The sequence below is a fragment of the Rhincodon typus genome, chromosome 10 (genome assembly GCF_021869965.1).
Source record: "Rhincodon typus isolate 14 chromosome 10, sRhiTyp1.1, whole genome shotgun sequence".
NCBI classification, from domain to species: domain Eukaryota; kingdom Metazoa; phylum Chordata; class Chondrichthyes; order Orectolobiformes; family Rhincodontidae; genus Rhincodon; species Rhincodon typus.
In genome coordinates, this window is record NC_063341.1 from 1,428,876 (window position 1) to 1,446,731 (window position 17,856).

The 17,856-nt window shown below is 44.3% G+C and overlaps 1 protein-coding gene across 2 annotated transcripts in view; it reads right to left on the minus strand.

Moving 5' to 3' along the window:
* The window catches only part of LOC109923962 (rab GTPase-activating protein 1-like), a 133,996-nt gene that overhangs the window by 55,995 nt on the left and 60,145 nt on the right, over positions 1-17,856 (minus strand). For both annotated transcript variants that reach the window (XM_048601797.1, XM_048601799.1), the window contains one exon: positions 3,593-3,721. In XM_048601797.1, coding sequence (XP_048457754.1) covers positions 3,593-3,721 — 129 coding nt within the window. The remainder of the gene's footprint in view (positions 1-3,592; positions 3,722-17,856) is intronic.

Here is a 17,856-nt window from a genome sequence, read left to right on the forward strand (position 1 = left end):
TAGGGGGCGTGGTGTTTGAGGGCAGAAATGCCGGAAATGCAAGAGATGGGGGGGCGGGGGGGTGGTGGTGGTGGTGGTGATGGTGGGGGAATTGCGGTCCTCACAGTAGGAGGACATCTGGAATGTCCAGGAGTGGAATACTCCATCTTGGGAGCAGATTCGGCAGAGCGGAGGAATTGGGCGTAAGCGACTGTATTCTTGCAGGAGGGTAGGGGAGAGGTGGTGTAGTCAAGGTAGCTACGGGAGTCAGTGGGTTTGAAATAGATGTCGGTATTGAGATGGTTACTGAAGATGGAGACGGGGTGGACCAGGAAGGGGAGGGAGGTATCAGAGATGATCCAGGTGAATTTGAGATTGGAGTGAAAGAAGTTGGTGAAGTTGACGAATTGTTCAAGCTCCTCATGGGAGCGGGAGGCAGGACCGATACAGTCATCAATGTAGCAGAGGAAGAGCTGAGGGATGCTGCCAGTGTAACAACAGAAGAAGCACTGTTCCGTGTATCCTAAGAAGAGGCAGGCATAGCTCAGACCCATACGGGTGCCCATAGCCACCCCTTTTGTTTGTAGGAAGTGGGAGGAGTTACAGGAAAAGTTGTTCAGGGTAAGCCCGGTTCTGTTAAGCAGATGCGGGTGTTGGTGGAGGGGGACTGGTTGGACCTGCCGGATAGGAAGCAGCGGAGGGCTTTTAGGCCATCTGTACGGGGGGTTACAATTGTACAGGGTCTGGATGTCCATGGTGAAGATGAAGTTTTGGAGGCTGGGGAATTGAAAGTCTTGGAGATGGTGGAGGGCTTGGGTAGTGTTCATTTATGTGTGTCCGCCTGTCCTTTCTTCGTGATTTACAGGTCCTAGCATCTACCGCCCCCTCAATTCCTCCACTTGCTGAGCTGCTGCTCTGTTTCCCAGCTCCCCACCACTCTAGTTTAAACCCTCCCAAGTAAGCATTATTGAACCTCCCTACAAGGATATTGGTTCCCCTCCAGTTTAGGTGCAACCCATCCCTCTTATACAGGTCACCCCTGCCCCAGAAGAGGACCCAATGATCCAGGAACCTGAAACCCTGCACAGTTCCTTAGCCATGCATTCATCTGTCTTATTGTTCTATTCCTTGCCTCACTAGCATGTGGCACTGGTAGTAACCCACAGATTACTACCCACGAGGTCCTGCTTTTCACTCTCTTTCCTGACAATGAGCCATGTAAGGTGATGAAAGAAGGAATGGTTTTAAGATGGCAATGTAAGAGGAGGACTGGGATTACAGGCACTCAAGAGCAAACTAGATGGGGGAGGATGATTGAAAAGAAATCGGACTCCCCCCACAAGAGAGCCTGGAGTGTGGATGTTAAACTAGGAAGTGGACAAGAATGCAGTCACTCCAAAAATACTGGTACCATCCAATAGAAAAACAAACTGCAGGCAATACGAAAAGGGAATTCTGTCGTAATGATAAACAAATTCAGCAAGTGATTCAATGCAAGGCTTGAGAAACAGGAACATCTGAAGCAGAAGACAGAAATGAATTCATTGTCCAAGTGTATACAGGCAAGTTATGATAGACAGACAAAAAAAAAACGGAGTTGCTTTTGAAAGCTAACCTGAAAGATTAAGGAGAAACAAATGAAGCTGACTGGAAGCTTTTCAGAGGGTGAAAAGCAGAGGCAGCAGCAAATGCATGTTAAAGAACATCCACTCAGCCTTGGAGACATAACTCAAGAGTCCAGGTGAACAGCAAGGAGATTTTATTCTTTATTCTTTTCATGACTGTGTTGCCCATCCCTAATTACCAGTGAACTGAAAGGCTTGCTAAGTCATTTCAGAGGGCAGTTAACCACACTGCTGTAGCCCTGGAGTCAGTCATAGGCCAAACCAGGCAGCAGATTTTCTTCCCTAAAAGGGCATTAGTGAGGTAGATGGGATCTTACCAGAGGTGATGACAATGTTTTTAATTCCAGATTGATTAATAGATTTTAAATTCCACCAGCTTCCAATAGTGGGATTTGAACCCATGTCCCTAGCCCAGACTTCTGGATTACTCATCCAGAGATATTACTATGACACTATTCTCCCCCAAATGTCAAATATAGGTTAAATATGACGTGGGATTATTTCATGATTGTGTTGGCAAAAGTACAAGAGGTAGAAATGCCTGTTGACAGTGGAGAGAGAGGTTTGTTCCTTTCTGCCTTGACCATTAATATTTACCACAAGGTGGCGACTCTCACTAGGATTTGGAGATCAGCAATGTTGAGGGCCAGCAGTGGAGGCGAGTCTGTTCCAGCCACTATGGAGGACACACTCTCCGCACCCAGTGCACTATGGGAGCTACACCAGGAAAATGGTCAAGATGGGAGGGACTCAAGGGTCCAGGCAACAAGGTCAATGGAGTGGCTGAACAAAATCAATGGCTGCAGAGGCATCAAGATACATGGATGTGAATGGGGTGGGTGGGATTTGAAGTGAATTCGTTGAGGGAGCGTTTTACGTACGGGCAAGAAGTGAAGGAACATGATTTACATGTATGCTCTAACAGGAAGTATATGGAGACAGCCTCGCTGGCCAATCTGAAGAACTTAGATGCTGCCTGACATGTTGCGTTTTTCTAGAAATTTCTCATTCCATTTCAGGGCTGTGCAGTTCTCGGAAGGAGCTGAGAGAGGGGTACGTGGGATTCAGCAGCATGCACACAATACTACCTTTAGACAAGCCTTGATGACAAGGGACAGAGATACGTAGTGACTGAGCAAACTACAGACCCATGTCAGCAGCTGAACCCCTGGTGGAGAAACTGGAATCACTTGAAATGCAAAAATACAGAATTCTGGAAAGTACACAGGAATTGCAAGGTAAAAATAAGTGAAAAAGAGACGCGCCAAGGTTCAGTAGTTCTCCTATTACTTGGGCAGTTCCACGGTACAATTATGGAAGTGTGACAAATCATAACAACAACTCTATTCACAAGTCCCCAACTTTACAAAGGTAATTCTATGCAGTGGAAAGGGAGTGCTGGGCTTCTATTTACTAATGAAAGAACAGCAGCAAAAGAGAGAGATGGAAACAGTCAGCAGGTCTGGCAGCAGCTGTGGAGAGAGAATGTTTCAGCTCAATGACCTTTAAGCAGAACTGGTAAGGAAGCTGAAGTGTAAGCATTTGAGTCAGTGGGAGAGGATTGGAGGCAGGAGGAACTAAGAATCTGTGAATAATAGGGTGTAGGCCAGGAGGAGATTACAATCATTTAAAAAAAGGCTTAATAACAAAATATTTTATTTCTTCATGAATACAACAAGATGTAGAAATGGCCTTTCTCATTTATCTCAGACGACATGACCTGGACTATTATGTATAAGGCAGACACACGTAGCTGCTTCCTCAGTATCTGCACCGTACTGAGTACAACTTAAGTTGTTTCCTGGATCGAAATCTGAAGGCTCTTTCCTGATTAACAGTCACTGCACTTTGCTCATTAAACCAATGAAAGCACAAACTTTATTTGTTTTCATATTGAATTGGTGCCATCTACTTCAACGTAGTGGGCAATGAACATAATCCCCAATTGCTCTCTTTCCTCCATGACTCCCACCTATCCATTAGCTTACCTTTATGTTACAGGCTTGCTCCATTAGTCTCCTGGCATTCTCCTCAGCTCTGTAGCGTTTTGGCAGCTGGACACGGAAGAACTTCAGTGCCCCTTCAAAGTCAGCCTGCAGCAAATCCTCCTTCGAAGTCTGGGAAGAAAAAACCCAATATGATCTGCAACCTGAAGGTGTAGTGATTTAGACATTTATCAGAAAATTCAGCAGTGAATTAGCTATCAATTCGCAGCACTCCGTGAAAGAGAAAGAAATGGCACTTCTGAAATTAGAGCTTTTCAGTTTGCAAACACCGCTGACAGTACTATCAAGCTAGTCAAGGTCTGCCATAACCACACAAAAAAATACGGCTGAAGGCTCTTCTACAACATGTTGACAGGTTTTAGTGCAAGTTAGGTCATTGTAAACTTGAGATAGCCAAAATTTTCGACGTGTAGAATGTGGGAGGTTGGTCAGGGGTGCATGGGATAGTCGAGCCTTGTGGCAGCCAAAACATGGATGAAGGTTTCAGGAGCAAATGAGCCAAGATGCAGCATTGTTGCAGGATATTACAGGGGTAGATAGAAATAGGCAGCCTTATTGGCATGGTGGATGTACAGTTTGATGCATGCTTCAGAGTCAATTACAAATACCAACGATACAAGTAGTCTGGTTTCACCTCAAACTGTTGTCAGGGAGAGGGATGGAAAGACCAGCTAGGGAGAAGACTTTGTGGTGGGAGTAATCAGGTTTTGTTGCATCTGCAAACTTTGAAATTGCGCCTGTCTATCAAGGCAAGTGGATTCATACATTTGGAAAGGAGCATTGGCTCCAGTACAAACCCTGGTGGTGGGGGGGGAAAATCAATCCAACCATGCACTGTCATTCTATGCTTTCCATGCCTTAGCCAATTTCATACCCGTATTACCACCACCCGTTAATCATATGAGCTTCAAATATGCAGTGACTTCTCAAAAGCCTCAAAGTCAGTCAGTGAATACATCAGCAACTGTTTCCCTCTCAATCAAGTTGACCAGACACAGTTCACCCTCAGTCAATTCCTGATGGCTGGCATTTATTAACTCAGAAATTTCCAAATGACAATAAACTGTGTCTAGAATTATAGTAAGGTATGGTTCCTCCCTGCTGGAAGTTATGCTGACCAATGGATAGGTTTTTTTTTTACTTCCCTTTGTTGAACGGCCATGTAACGCTTGCTGCTTCCAATCCTCTGGTATTTCTCCCCACGCTCGTGATGATGGGAAGATTACGGTCAGAGACTTTAGTTTCCATCTTGACTTCTTTTGGTGGCCTGGAAGCACTGTATCATTTCTACACTGGAAGCTGCTCTTTGACCATTTTAACCTCTCAAATTTCACAAAGACCTCCTTCCTTCACAGCGTTCACATCTTTAACAAAGCCAGATGCAAAGTATTGATTATTTCATGTCATCTGCCTCTACAAGGATTTTTAAAATCAGCCTTATGTACCCTCTGATTACATTTCTCTCTATATATTTATAGAGAGCATTATCATTAATAATGATGTTACCCGCTAATCTCTGTCACTCTTTTACCCGCATTTCCTATTTTGATTTTCCTCTGCACTCCTCTGTTTAAATTTGTGACTATAAACCTTATTTTTACTAAATCTCTCTTTATCATTTGCAGTATTGCCAAACTGGGAAGAGCAGGGAAACCACAGCAAAGTGCCCCAAAAGGCAGTAGAGGGAATCCCTAGAGGCTGCAATTCAATATTAACTACATGGAAAATGAACCCAATAGAGTGCAAACCTGTTGAGCTAAATGTGTAAACACACAGCAGAATGGCAGGAGAGATTTGATATGGGATAAATCAGAAATTTACATGGCTGAAGGCTGTTATTTAGTCCCTGGGAGCGGTGCTGGCCAATAAGATGCTGGCCATCTAATCCCATTTCACAGTTCTTGACATGTAGCCCCTACAGGTCACAGCACATTTAAGCACTTAATATACGTGAGGAGGATTTCTGCCTCTTGACCATATCAAATGGAGTTCATTCTTCACCAGCCATTGGGTGAAACGGCCCCCTCCAACTCCAAAAGAATCCTTCCAGCAATTATTAATTACTTTAAAGAAGTGATGTACCCTGGTTATTGCCCCCTCTGCTGATGGAAATCAGTCCTTCCTATCCAAATGAACTTTTAGCTCATTTCTTTATTTTTCTACTTTTTAACTCAAGATTTTGTATACGAGTACCCTGTACCCAAGATGGCACAGCGAATGGTGATATTGTAAACTTTTCACTGTACTCCTTTATCCCTGTATGTGAGAACACGTGACAATAAAACCTAATTCTAATAATCCTGGAAGTCTGCTTAACCTGCACATTACCCATCCGTGCATGAGCTCTAGGGTGAATCTGTTCCTTTAGAGGACTCAATATCCCGCGAGTTAGCATGCGCTCCCTTGCTGGTCTGCTCTCACACATTATCACCACAGTTGAATTGTTGAATGGATCCTGTACAGGTGGAGGTCATTTGGCCCACTCAGCGCATGACAGCTCTCGGCATGAACAATTTATCTGGTCTCACTACCCTGCCATTTTCCCTGCAGTTCGACAATTCCAATCCAACGCTCCTGAATAGTTCCCTTTTCAAAGCCACGATATAGACTCTGTCTTGATTACTTTCAGGCAGCCCATTCCAGATCCCTGCCAGTCTCTGCTTAAAAATGTTTCTTCTTGCATCTTCTCAAATCCTTAAATGGTGCCGTCTTGTTCTGCACCTTTGCACCAAAGATGACTATTTCTCTCTCATAGATTCTGTCTGGATCCCCTAATGATTTGGAATTCCAGTTGCTACCTTTCTGCCAGTTCCTAGTATCTTCCTGCAGCCAACAGCGTTCTTCACTATCAACAACATAGTTACAATTCTTGTATCATCTTTCCAAATTCTTAATCTTGCCTTTTTTAAAAAATTCACTTCTGGGATGTGGGTGTCAGTGTCTGGGCTGGTATTTATTGCTCATCCTTAGTTGCCCTTGAGAAGGTGGGGGTGAGCTGCCTTCTTGAACCACTGCAGTCTATGTGCTGTATGTTGACCCACAATGCTCTAGGGGAGGGAATTCCAAGATTCTGACCCAGCAACAGTGAAGGAATGGCGATATATTTCCAAGTCAGGATGGTGAGTGGCTTGGAGGGGAACTTGCAGGGGGTAGTGTTCCCATGTATCTGCTCCTCTTGTCCTTCAAGACGGAAGTGGCCATCAGTTTGGAAGGTGCTGTCTGAGGATCTTTGGTGAATTTCTGCAGTGCTTCTTGTAGATAGTACACACTGCTGTGACTGTGCATCAGTGGTGGAGGGAGTGGATGTAAGTGGATGTAAGTGGATGTAAGTGGATGTAGTGCCAATCAAGCGGACTGCTTTGTTCTGGATCGTGTCAAGCTTCTCAAGTGTTGCTGGAGCTGCACCCATACAGGCAAGTGGGGAGTATTCCATCACACTGCTGACTTGTGCCTTGTAGATGATTGACAGGCTCTGGGGAGTCAAGAGAGGAATTACTCACTGTAGTATTCCCAGCCTCTGACCTGCTCTTGTACACATTGTTTATGTGGGGAGTCCTGTTATGTTTCTGGTTAATGGCAGCCCCAAGGATACTGATAGTAGGGAATTCAGTGATGGTAACACCATTGAATGTCCAGGGCCGGTGGTTAGATTGTCTCTTACTGGAGATGGTCATTTCCTGCCTTTTGGGTGGTGCAAACATTACTTGCCACTTGTCAGCCTGAGCCTAGATATGATCCAGATCTTGAATCAGAGATAGTAGGAACTGCAGATGCTGGAGAATCCGAGACAACAAAGTGCAGGGCTGGATGAACACAGCAGGCCAAGCAGCATCATAGGAGCAGAAAGGCTGACCTTTCGGGCCTAGACCCTTCATCAGAAAAAGATCCAGATCTTGTTGCATTTGAACATGGACTGCTTCAGTATCTGAGAAGTCAAGAATAGTGCTGAACATTGCGCAATCAGTGAATATCCCCAGTTCTGACTTTATGATAGAGTGATTTTCATTGATAAAGCAGCTGCAGATGGTTGGGTCTAGGACACTACCCTGAGGAACTCCTGCAGACATGTCCTGGAGCTGAGGTAACTGACCTATAGTAAACACAATCATCTTCCATTGTGCCAGGTATAATTCCAACTGGCAGAGAGTTTACCCCGATACCCACTGATTCCAGTTTTGCTCGGACTCCTTGATGCCACACTTGGTCAAACGCAGCCTCGATATCAAGGCATTAAGTCTAAGTTGCTGATACATTGCTGAAACAAGAGATAGGTTGCTGCGGCTTCTCATCTCATACTCATCAGGACAAATGAAAGAATGCCAACTTTGAAACTAACAAAAATTGATACTACAGGAGAAAAGCTGCTGATTGGTTGTCAAGTTGACTCCAATTGGCTGAAGTATTGGTTGCAGAGCTGCGAGTTCCCCAAACTTCCAGAGAATTCAAAAAAAGGCACAAGGCTGACAGCCATCCCTTGTTCACTGGTAGGACTGGACAGACTACATGGAGGAAAGATGTTTTCCCAAGTTGGGGAGTCTAGGATCATAGTCTCAGGATGCAGAGTATGCAATTTAGGACAGAGATGAGGTTGCTCAACCTGTGGAATTCTGTACAAGAGAAGGCTGTGGAGGCCAAGACATTGAATATATTCAAGAAAGAGGTTGATAATTTTTAGATATTAAAGAGAGAAAGCAGGAATATGGTGTTGAATAGAAGAGTAGTTTCAAAGGGCCTAATGGCCTATGCCTGCTTGTGGTTTCTATGATATTTACCACAAAAAGCACAGACCCACTATTGAACTCTATGGAACACCAATGGAGACAGCCTTCTGCTTGTTAAAACACCTGTCAACCATTCTGCCCTGCTTCCTAGGCCAGGTTAGATTTTTGACCTAGGCTGCTATTTGCCCTTGGATCCCATGGGATTTCATTTTCTTAGCTAGTATGCCACATGGAAAATTGTAAAATCTCACTAAAATTCATCTGGACTACATCAAATGTATAACCCTCGCCTTTGCTGTCTGTTGGCTTAAAAATAATCAAGTTAATCAAACCCAAAAATTTCTTTAATAAATTCAGGCTGATTAATCTGTTGCCTGTCTCAATGAAGATTTATCCTATTTCTCAGAATTTGCTCTAATAATTTGCTCACCACGGAGGTTAGGTTGTGCGGCTTACAATTATTTAGCCTCCAAATCTTTCTCTCTCTTAACAGCAGTACAATACCAGCAGTCCTCCGGTACCATACCTGTAGCCACAAAAATTGAGAAGTGGTGTGTAATTTATTGCATAAAAGGCAGGAAATCAAAAAAAATTCAGCAACTTCTAAAATCCATATTAGGCCATCCAATTCAGGATTACTCAGGTTTTCATTCCTGTGAGCAAACTGGGGAGGAAATGGAAGGTGTTTAAAAAGAAATTATTGGAATACTGTTTACTAGTGCTACAAATATCAGCCATGCAACAAAATGCTAGGTGACTGAAATCAAAGAAACATCCAATATGAGAAGGGGCTATTCATGATTAAACTGCCATGGGAAGTGATGTTTCACAAGTAAGGACATGACGGGAAACCAACACTGGGAGAGAGAGTTTGGTTAGCAGCAGATAGTCGTACACAGGATTATATTTGTGAATAGAATATCCTTTATACTGCACAGAGAGGCCATTTGGCCTATAGAGTCTGTGCTGGTAATTCTGCTCCACAAGTGTACATGACTATCTTTCTTTATCTAAATCTATCACACTTCTCTACTTCCTTCTCCCTCCCTTATTTAGTCTGCCCTTCAATGAATCTGTACCATTTGTTTCAACCACACTCTGCTTCTAGGTTTCCTCAGGAAATGATAATGGACACAATCATGAGATGGTGATATAGGAGTGACATCAATAGTCACATTTCAGAGATGATGAAGAAAGGATGGAAATAACTTATACTAGAGAGATGTATTACATGTATTAGTTCTGAGGAAGGGTCACCAGACCCGAAACGTTAACTCTGTTTTTTCCTTCACAGATACTGCCAGAGCTGCTGGGATTTTCCAGCAACTTTGTTTTTGTTCCTGATTTTCAGCATCTGTAGTTCTTTCATTTTTTATTTAGATGTATTACAGACATAGATCTGTGGTGACCAACATCAATCACGATTGACTGGTTGATTGCTTGCAGTGAGTGTGCACATTTGCTGGGCAAGGAAATGTCTAAATCTTCAATTAGTGCAAACCTAATTTAGATTGTAAGTTGCTTAAAAAGAAATTAACATTTCCTGAAGTTGGACGCTTTTGAGCAGGCTTATTTATTCATTGGAACAGTAGCCTAATTAAGAACCAGCTGAAATTGGAACCGAGAGCTAGGCCCTTTACTCTGGAACATATACAAATGACAAATCCAGCATGACTGATGGCAGTGCTACTGAGTGTCAAAGAGAGATTGTTAGATCATCTCTTATTGGAGATGGTCATTGCCTGGCATTTGTGTGGTGCAAATGTTACTTGCAACTTTTCAGCCCAAGCCTGGATATCGTTCAGGTATTGATGCACTTGGACATGGACTGCTTCAGAATCTTAGATGTCGCATATGGTGCTGAACATGGTGTCTGCCACTTACTTAGCCACTCTGCTAACATCCCTGCATCTTCCTGAAGTGTATGTTGCTCATTCTACTATAGTGTGCAGTTCTGGGCTCCCCCAAAATCGAATCAAATCATAATCTGAAAAGGGACAGTTCTGCTAGCACGAGTTCAGAGGCGATTCACTCAACCAATTCCTCAGATGACGGTGTTATTTTACAAAGGCTAAGCATGTTGGGCCTTTATCCAGTAGAGTATGAAGAGTGAAAGATCATCCTACTGAAACATGCAAGATCCTGAGGGGACTCAAGACAGTGCACGTGGAAAGGATGTTTCCTCTTCGAGAGGAAGTTAGAACTCAGGGACTGAGTTTAAAAATAAAAGGGTCTGCCATTTAAGGAAGATGAGGATTTGTTCTGACATGGTCATTAGCCTGTGGAATTCTCTTCCTCAGACAGTGGATGTGGAAAATATTTCAGGCCAAGGTTGAAGATTTTTGACAGACGAGAGAGTCAAAGGTTGTGGGGGCACAAGCAAACAAATGGGCATTAAAGCCATAATCATGTCAGCCAAGATCTTACTGAATGGCAGAGCTGGTGTGAAGGGCCAAGTGGCCTAATCCTATATCTGTACCCTCCTGATGCGTTTGATCTTTGCTCACTTGGCTCTTGTGTATCTTCCTAAAACTGTCACATTTGCCAACCCCTCACTTCCCTATTTATGTTATCCGCAAAGTTGAAGACTGCTGCTTACACCCTTGATTAAACCAACTATTTTTACTGAGAATAAACCTGGGTACAGCACTGTCCTCAGGTGTGTCCTGACCTCAACTGCAGCCTTTCACTCCAAACTATTTCCTGTCCATCAAATAACCTGCCATCCATGCTGCTACAATAGGGATGAAGGATACCTCACTAAACACGGTCTGAAAATCCACCTATTGAATTCCATTTATGAACCAAAATAGATTACTTCTTCAAAACAGCATTAAATTGTCCTTCAAAATGCATGCTGGCCATCATCTATTAACCCATGTATCTCTGAATACGCATTAATTTAATCCTGAATTATTGATTCAAATTGTACACTGTACAAGTTAGTGAGCCAGTACATGTTTTTGAGGACATGATGTTCCATCAGCTACTCTCCAGTCCAGTGTCACAATTGAGGCAGTCAGAAATGCTGAAAAAAAAATATGGCCTGAGACTGTACCTCCTTTGAACAGCTCAGCATACCTGCCACGAGACCCTAATAACTCATCTACCTAGAGCTCTTCTGACAGGTGTAAGGCAGAAAATACAATTGAGAACCAACAGAAATATAAAAGATTTGGACGGGGGTGCAAAATCAAATGAGAGGCAAAGAGGAATTACGAAAAAAGGACTAGCAGCTAAGACGAAAAGAGATCCCAAAGTCTTCTTTAGGCACACAAACAGTAACAGTGTGGTTAAAGGAAGGTAAAACTGGTCAGACACAGAGAAAGGGATTTATACATGTAGGCAGGGGCATGACTGATGTGTTAAATTAATATTTTGTTTGGAAGAACCTTGAAAGCCAAGGGCGGAGCAATGCAAAAGGAGATTTGGGAACAGAGGGATCTGTGCGTATATGTGCACAGATCACTGAAAGTGGCAAGATAGGTGGAGACAGTAGTTAATAAATCTTAGTATCCTCAACGTTATTAATAGGGGCATAAAGAACATGAGCAAGGATACTGAACTTGTACAAGAGTCATAAAGTCATACAGCATGGAAACAGACCCTTAGGTCCAACTCATCCATGCCAATCAAATTTCCAAACTAAACCAGTCCCGCTTGCCTGCGTTTGGTCCATATCCCTCTAAACCTCTCCTATTCATGCATCTGTTCAAATGTTTTTTAAATGTTGTAACTATACCTGCATCTACCACTTTCTCAGATAGTTCATTCCACATACAAATTACCCTCTGTGTGAAAAAGCTGCCCCTCGGGTCCCTTTTAAATCTTTCTCTTCTCACCTTTAAAAAAAAAGTCCTCTGGTTTTGAACTCCTCTACCCAAAGAAAAATACCTTTGCCATTCACCTTATCTCTGCCCCTTGTGATTTTATAAACGTCTACAGGTCACCCCTCAGCCTCCTACCCTCCAAGGAAAAAAGTCTCAGCCTGTCCTTGTAACTCAAGCTCTCCAGTCCCAGTAACATCCTCATACATCTTTTCTGAACCCTTTCTAATTTAATATCCTTCCTACAGCAGGGCAACCAAAACAGTACAGTAGTCCAGAAGAGACCTCACCGATGTCCTGTACAACCTCAACATGATGTCCCAACTCCTATACTCAATGCTCTGACCAATAAAGACAAATGTGCTAAATGCCTTCTTAACCACCATGTCTACATGCGACGCAATGTCAAATAACTAACTATGTACCTGAACCCCTAGGTCGCTCTATTTGACAACACTACCCAGGACCCTATCATCAACTGCGCTTGTTTGTTTTACCAAATGTAATACCTCACATTTATCTAAATTAAATTCCATCTGCCACCCCTCAGCCCATTGGCCCAATTGATCCAGATCCCTTTGTAATCTTCTTCACTGTCCACCAATTTTGGTGTCATCTGCAAACTTACTAACCACTCCTCCTAAATTCTCATCCAAATAGTTTGTAAAAAGACAAAGAAGAGTGGACCCAGCACCGATCGCTGTAGAATACTACTGGTTACAGACCTCCAGTTGGAAAAACAATTCTCTACCACCACCTTTAGTTGCCTACCGTCAAGCCAATTTTGTATCCAATTAGCAAGCTTTCCCTGAATCCCATGTGATTTAACCAGTCTACCATGCAGACCTTTGTCAACAGCTTTACTAAAGTCCACGTAGACGTCTACCGCTCTGCTCTCATCTATCTTTTTGGTCACATCCTCAAAAAAATCATTTAAGTTTGTCGGCAACGATTTCCCGCATACAAAGCCATGTTGACCATCCCTAATCAGTCCTCGCCTCTCCAACAACTTACCCATCACTGATGTTAGACTGAGATAGCAGGAACTGCAGATGCTGGAGAATCTGAGATAACAAGGTGTAGAGCTGGATGAACACAGCAGGCCAAGCAGCATCAGAGGAGCAGGAAGGCTGACGTTTCGGGCCTAGACCATTCTTCAGAAATGGGGGAGGGGGAGGGGAAGGGGGTTCTGAAATAAATAGGGAGAGAGGGGGAGGCGGATAGAAGATGGATAGAGAAGATAGGTGGAGAGGAGACAGACAGGTCAAAGAGGCGGGGATGGAGCCAGTAGAGGTGAGTGTAGGTAGGGAGGTAGGGAGGACGGACAGGTCAAGGGGGCCGGGTGAGGTTTTCAGAAATGGGGGAGGGGAAGGCGGTTCTCCATCTCTGGCAACCACCTAGAAACCGATATCCATTTCAAGCCCACCGACTCCCACAGCTACCTAGAATACACCTCCTCCCACCCATCTTCCTGCAAAAATGCCATCCGCTATTCCCAATTCCTTCACCTCCGCCGCATCTGCTCCCAGGATGAGGCATTCCACTCCCGAACATCTCAGATGTCCTCATTTTTCAAGGACCGCAACTCCACCCCCGTCAGTGGTCGAGAACGCCCTTGACCGTGTCTCCCGCTTTTCCCGCAACTCATCCCTCACACCCCCTCCCCACAATAACAACCAAAACAGAATCCCCCTCGTCCTCACGTACTACCCCACCAAGCTCCGGATCCAACGCATCATCCTCTGACACTTCCACCATCTGCAATCCGACCCCACCACCAAAGACATTTTTGCCTCCCCACCCTTATCTGCTTTCCGGAGGGACCACTCTCTCCAGGACTCCCTTGTCTGCTCCACACTCCCCTCCAGCCCCACCACACCCAGCACTTTTCCCTGCAACCGCAGGAAGTGCTATACCTGCCCCTACACCTCCCCCCTCACCCCCATCCCAGGCCCCAAGAAGACTTTCTACATCAAGCAGATGTTCATCTGCACATCTGCCAATGTGGTATACTGCATCCACTGTTCCCGCTGTGGCCTCCTCTACATCGGGGAAACCAAGCGGAGGCTTGGGGACCACTTTGTAGAACACCTACGCTCGGTTCGCACTAAACAACTGCACCTCCCAGTCGCGAACCATTTCAATTCCCCCTCCCAGTCCTCAGACGACATGTCCATCCTGGGCCTCCTGCAGTGCCACAATGATGCTACCCGACGGTTGCAGGAACAGTAACTCATACTCCGCTTGGGAACCCTGCAGCCCAATGGTATCAATGTGGACTTCACAAGCTTCAAAATCTCCCCTCCCCCTACCGCATCCCAAAACCAGCCCAGCTCGTCCCCGCCTCCTTAACCTGTCCTTCCTCCCACCTATCCCCTCTTCCCACCCCAAGCCCCACCCCCATCTCCTACCTACTAACCCCATCCCGCCTCCTTGACCTGCCGTCCTCCCTGGACTGACCTATCCCCTCCCTACCTCCCCACCTACACTCACCTTTACTGGCTCCATCCCTGCCTCTTTGACCTGTCTGTCTCCTCTCCACCTATCTTCTCCTCTATCCATCTTCTATCCGCCTCCTCCTCTCTCCCTACTTATTTCAGAAACCCCTTCTCCTCCCCCATTTCTGAAGAAGGGTCTAGGCCCGAAACGGCAGCCTTCCTGCTCCTCTGATGCTGCTTGGCCTGTTGTGTTCATCCAGCTCTACACCTTGTTATCACTGAAGGTAGACTCACCACATGACAGTGAACAGCTCTATCGCTTCTCCTTATAGCCTTAAATAAAGGCACATTAGCCACCATCCAGTCCTTCGATACCTCACTGGTATCTGTAGATGATACAAATATCTCTGCTAGGGGCCCTGCAATTTCTTCCCTAGCTTCCCACTTGCTAGACGTCAGCTGGAGTAGTGTACAGTTGATTGTGCCGCATTATAGGAAGGATGTGAATGTACTGGACGGTGTGCAGAGTGATTTACAAGCATGTTTCCAGTAATAAGGAACTTCAGTGATGCGGATAGTTTGAAGTTGGGACTGTTCACCTCGGAGAGGAGGTGGCTGAGGGGAGATTTGATAGAGATTTTCAAAATCATGAGCAGGCTGGACAGAGTCAATAGGGAGAAACTGTTTCAGCTAGTAAAAGAGAAAAAGAACAAGAGGGTGTAGATTTAAAGTGATGTGCATGAAACCTTTTACACACAGTTAAAGGGAGGGAATGCACTGCCTAGAAATGTGGAGCAGGTAGGTTCAATTGAGGCATTCAAGATGGGCTCTGGATGGTTACTTGGATAGAAATAGTGTGCAGGGCTATGGGGAAAAGGCAGGTAACTGGCACTGGGTAACAGGACTGGTGCAGGGAAAATGGGCTGAATGGCCTTCTCCAGGCCATAATAATGCTGAGGATCAGAGTTCTGAGTTTGCTCACAATCACTTCCATTTCAAATAAATGTGAAATATTCATCTTCCTCAATTAGATTTTGTTTCACTGCAGAGAATCCCGTCTTTCCTCTTGAACTGCACTTCATATTGCATGATGCTTTATTCTTTCATTACCTGCCAGCTTTCATTCAAGTCATCTTCAATTCCATCTGATTCCTCTGATGCTGCTTAGCCTGCTGTGTTCATCCAGCTCTACACCTTGTTATCTTCAATTCCATCTAACTCCCTTTACCACATCACAATGACTCTCTCTAAATTCTTCATGATTTTCCGTGTTGTTAGCTTTAACTCATCTTGCACTTTTTAAATTAGTTTAGTATGAAACCCATCTCACTCTATTATTTGCACTCATTAACAGCACATTTGATTTGTCTTCAGCCATTTGAAATTTGAAGATTTCTTATTTTACTTTGCTTGCTAATGTTCCCCGAGTCTTTAGTATCCACCTCTATTCATACAATAAAAAAAGTGTTTTGCTCTAACTGCTCTCCAGCTGTCATAATTTAAAGTTATCCTCTCTTTTCCTATATTAAGCAATGCTTCAAAGGAGAGAGCATGTGTGGTAGGGTGAGAAAGCGAGCAGGAGAGTGCAACAGCAAGGGGAAGAAACGAACAGAGGAGAATAATGACATCAATGCCTGTTTGCTGCCAAATTCTCAATTCACAGATCTAAAATCAGAAGAATAATCTCAAAGAAAGGTGGCAACATAAGGCAGAGTTACATGTAGTCTTCAAAGGTTTTATGGAGGGTTATAAAGGAGGGAATGATAGTGATGATATAGAGGACAGGATTCACAGAACATGGGATGCAGTGGCTGAAGAAGTGGCCTGCAATTATTGGGCAATGCTGTCAAGGCCAGAGTCAAATAAACAGAGAGAGTCTGGTGAGTGCAGGAAGAAGGGAGACGAGGAAAGAATTTAAACACAAAGACGAGAAATCTACATGAGAAGCCCGAATCAGTGCAGGTGGAATTTGGTGCAATGTAAGATAGGAACAGCAGACATATAGACAAGTTAATGTTTATGAAGGAGAGGGGGTGGGACACTAACAGGACAGCACTGGGACAGCAGAGAGTGGAGACATAAGAACAGAGAAAGGTTTCAGCTGCAGATATGCCGACGTCACTCTTGCTAGGATTTGATTGGCAGGAGTGTGGAATCAGGTGAGGGTTGTTCCTGCGAGGCTGAAGACAATGGAAAAGCTGTTGCAAGGATGATGTGGCTGACCGTGACAAGTGTTGAAAGCTCAAGGAACAGGTGGTCAAATGCGTGATGGTTGCAGTCACAGAGTACTGTGGCAGAGACAGAAGTCAGACTTGGGTGATTCAAACATTGAGTTCCAAGATGCTGTGGCATCTGGCTGTGTGCAGGTTGGCTACCACATTTCCTACAGCTGCAGCAATGATTTTGTGTTTCAAAAATACCTCTGGCTCTTAAGCATTTTGGAAGTCCTGAGGCAGTGACTGATGCTATTGAAATGTAATTTTTTTAATTGATGGAATATGGGCTGAGCAAGGTGGTTAAATTGTGCCCAATCATTGCTGTAGTTGTGGTATCCTATATGGATTGGGTGAGCAGGGAGATTAGGTCTTTGAGAAAGGTGGGTGACAACAACTATTTCACGAGGTAATCAAACATGAGTGCAGAAGAAGCAACAATGTCCACCAAGAAGGGGCCCAGAAGGGAAGCTGGGTAATTTAAGGTTTATTGAGAGTAGGGTTTAAGAGAACAAGAGTTGGATCTCATAGAGAAGGCAAGATTTATGAATGGGACAAAGAGTTAACCTTTGGGGAGAACATATTCAGTGGGCAAGGGAAAGGATGGTTTGTGGTAGATGCAGCCAAGATGATGGCCTCAGCTTTAAAGTCCAGGAATTCATGCTACTTGCTTCAGTTGAGGGTGGATTGGAGAAACGGAAGTTGTTAAGGGTGGTTGGTTGGAGAAAAAAAAAGCTAAGGATTTTCTGTTCATACTAGGATGATCCCAAGTACTGAGCAGTTTTGGAAGATGACAGCAGGGTCAAATGATGCTAGTTTTGGTCCAACCAGATTATTGGACCATTGACTTCAGACTAGCTGGGGCCAATTATACTCAAGTCTGTGGTCCCAGAGTCTTGGTCTGATCTAATGTGAACTCTCAACAATTGTTCAGATAGGATACCACAACTACAGCAACGATTGGGCACAATTTAACCACCTTGCTCAGCCCATATTCCATCAATTAAAAAAATTACATTTCAATAGCATCAGTCACTGCCTCAGGAC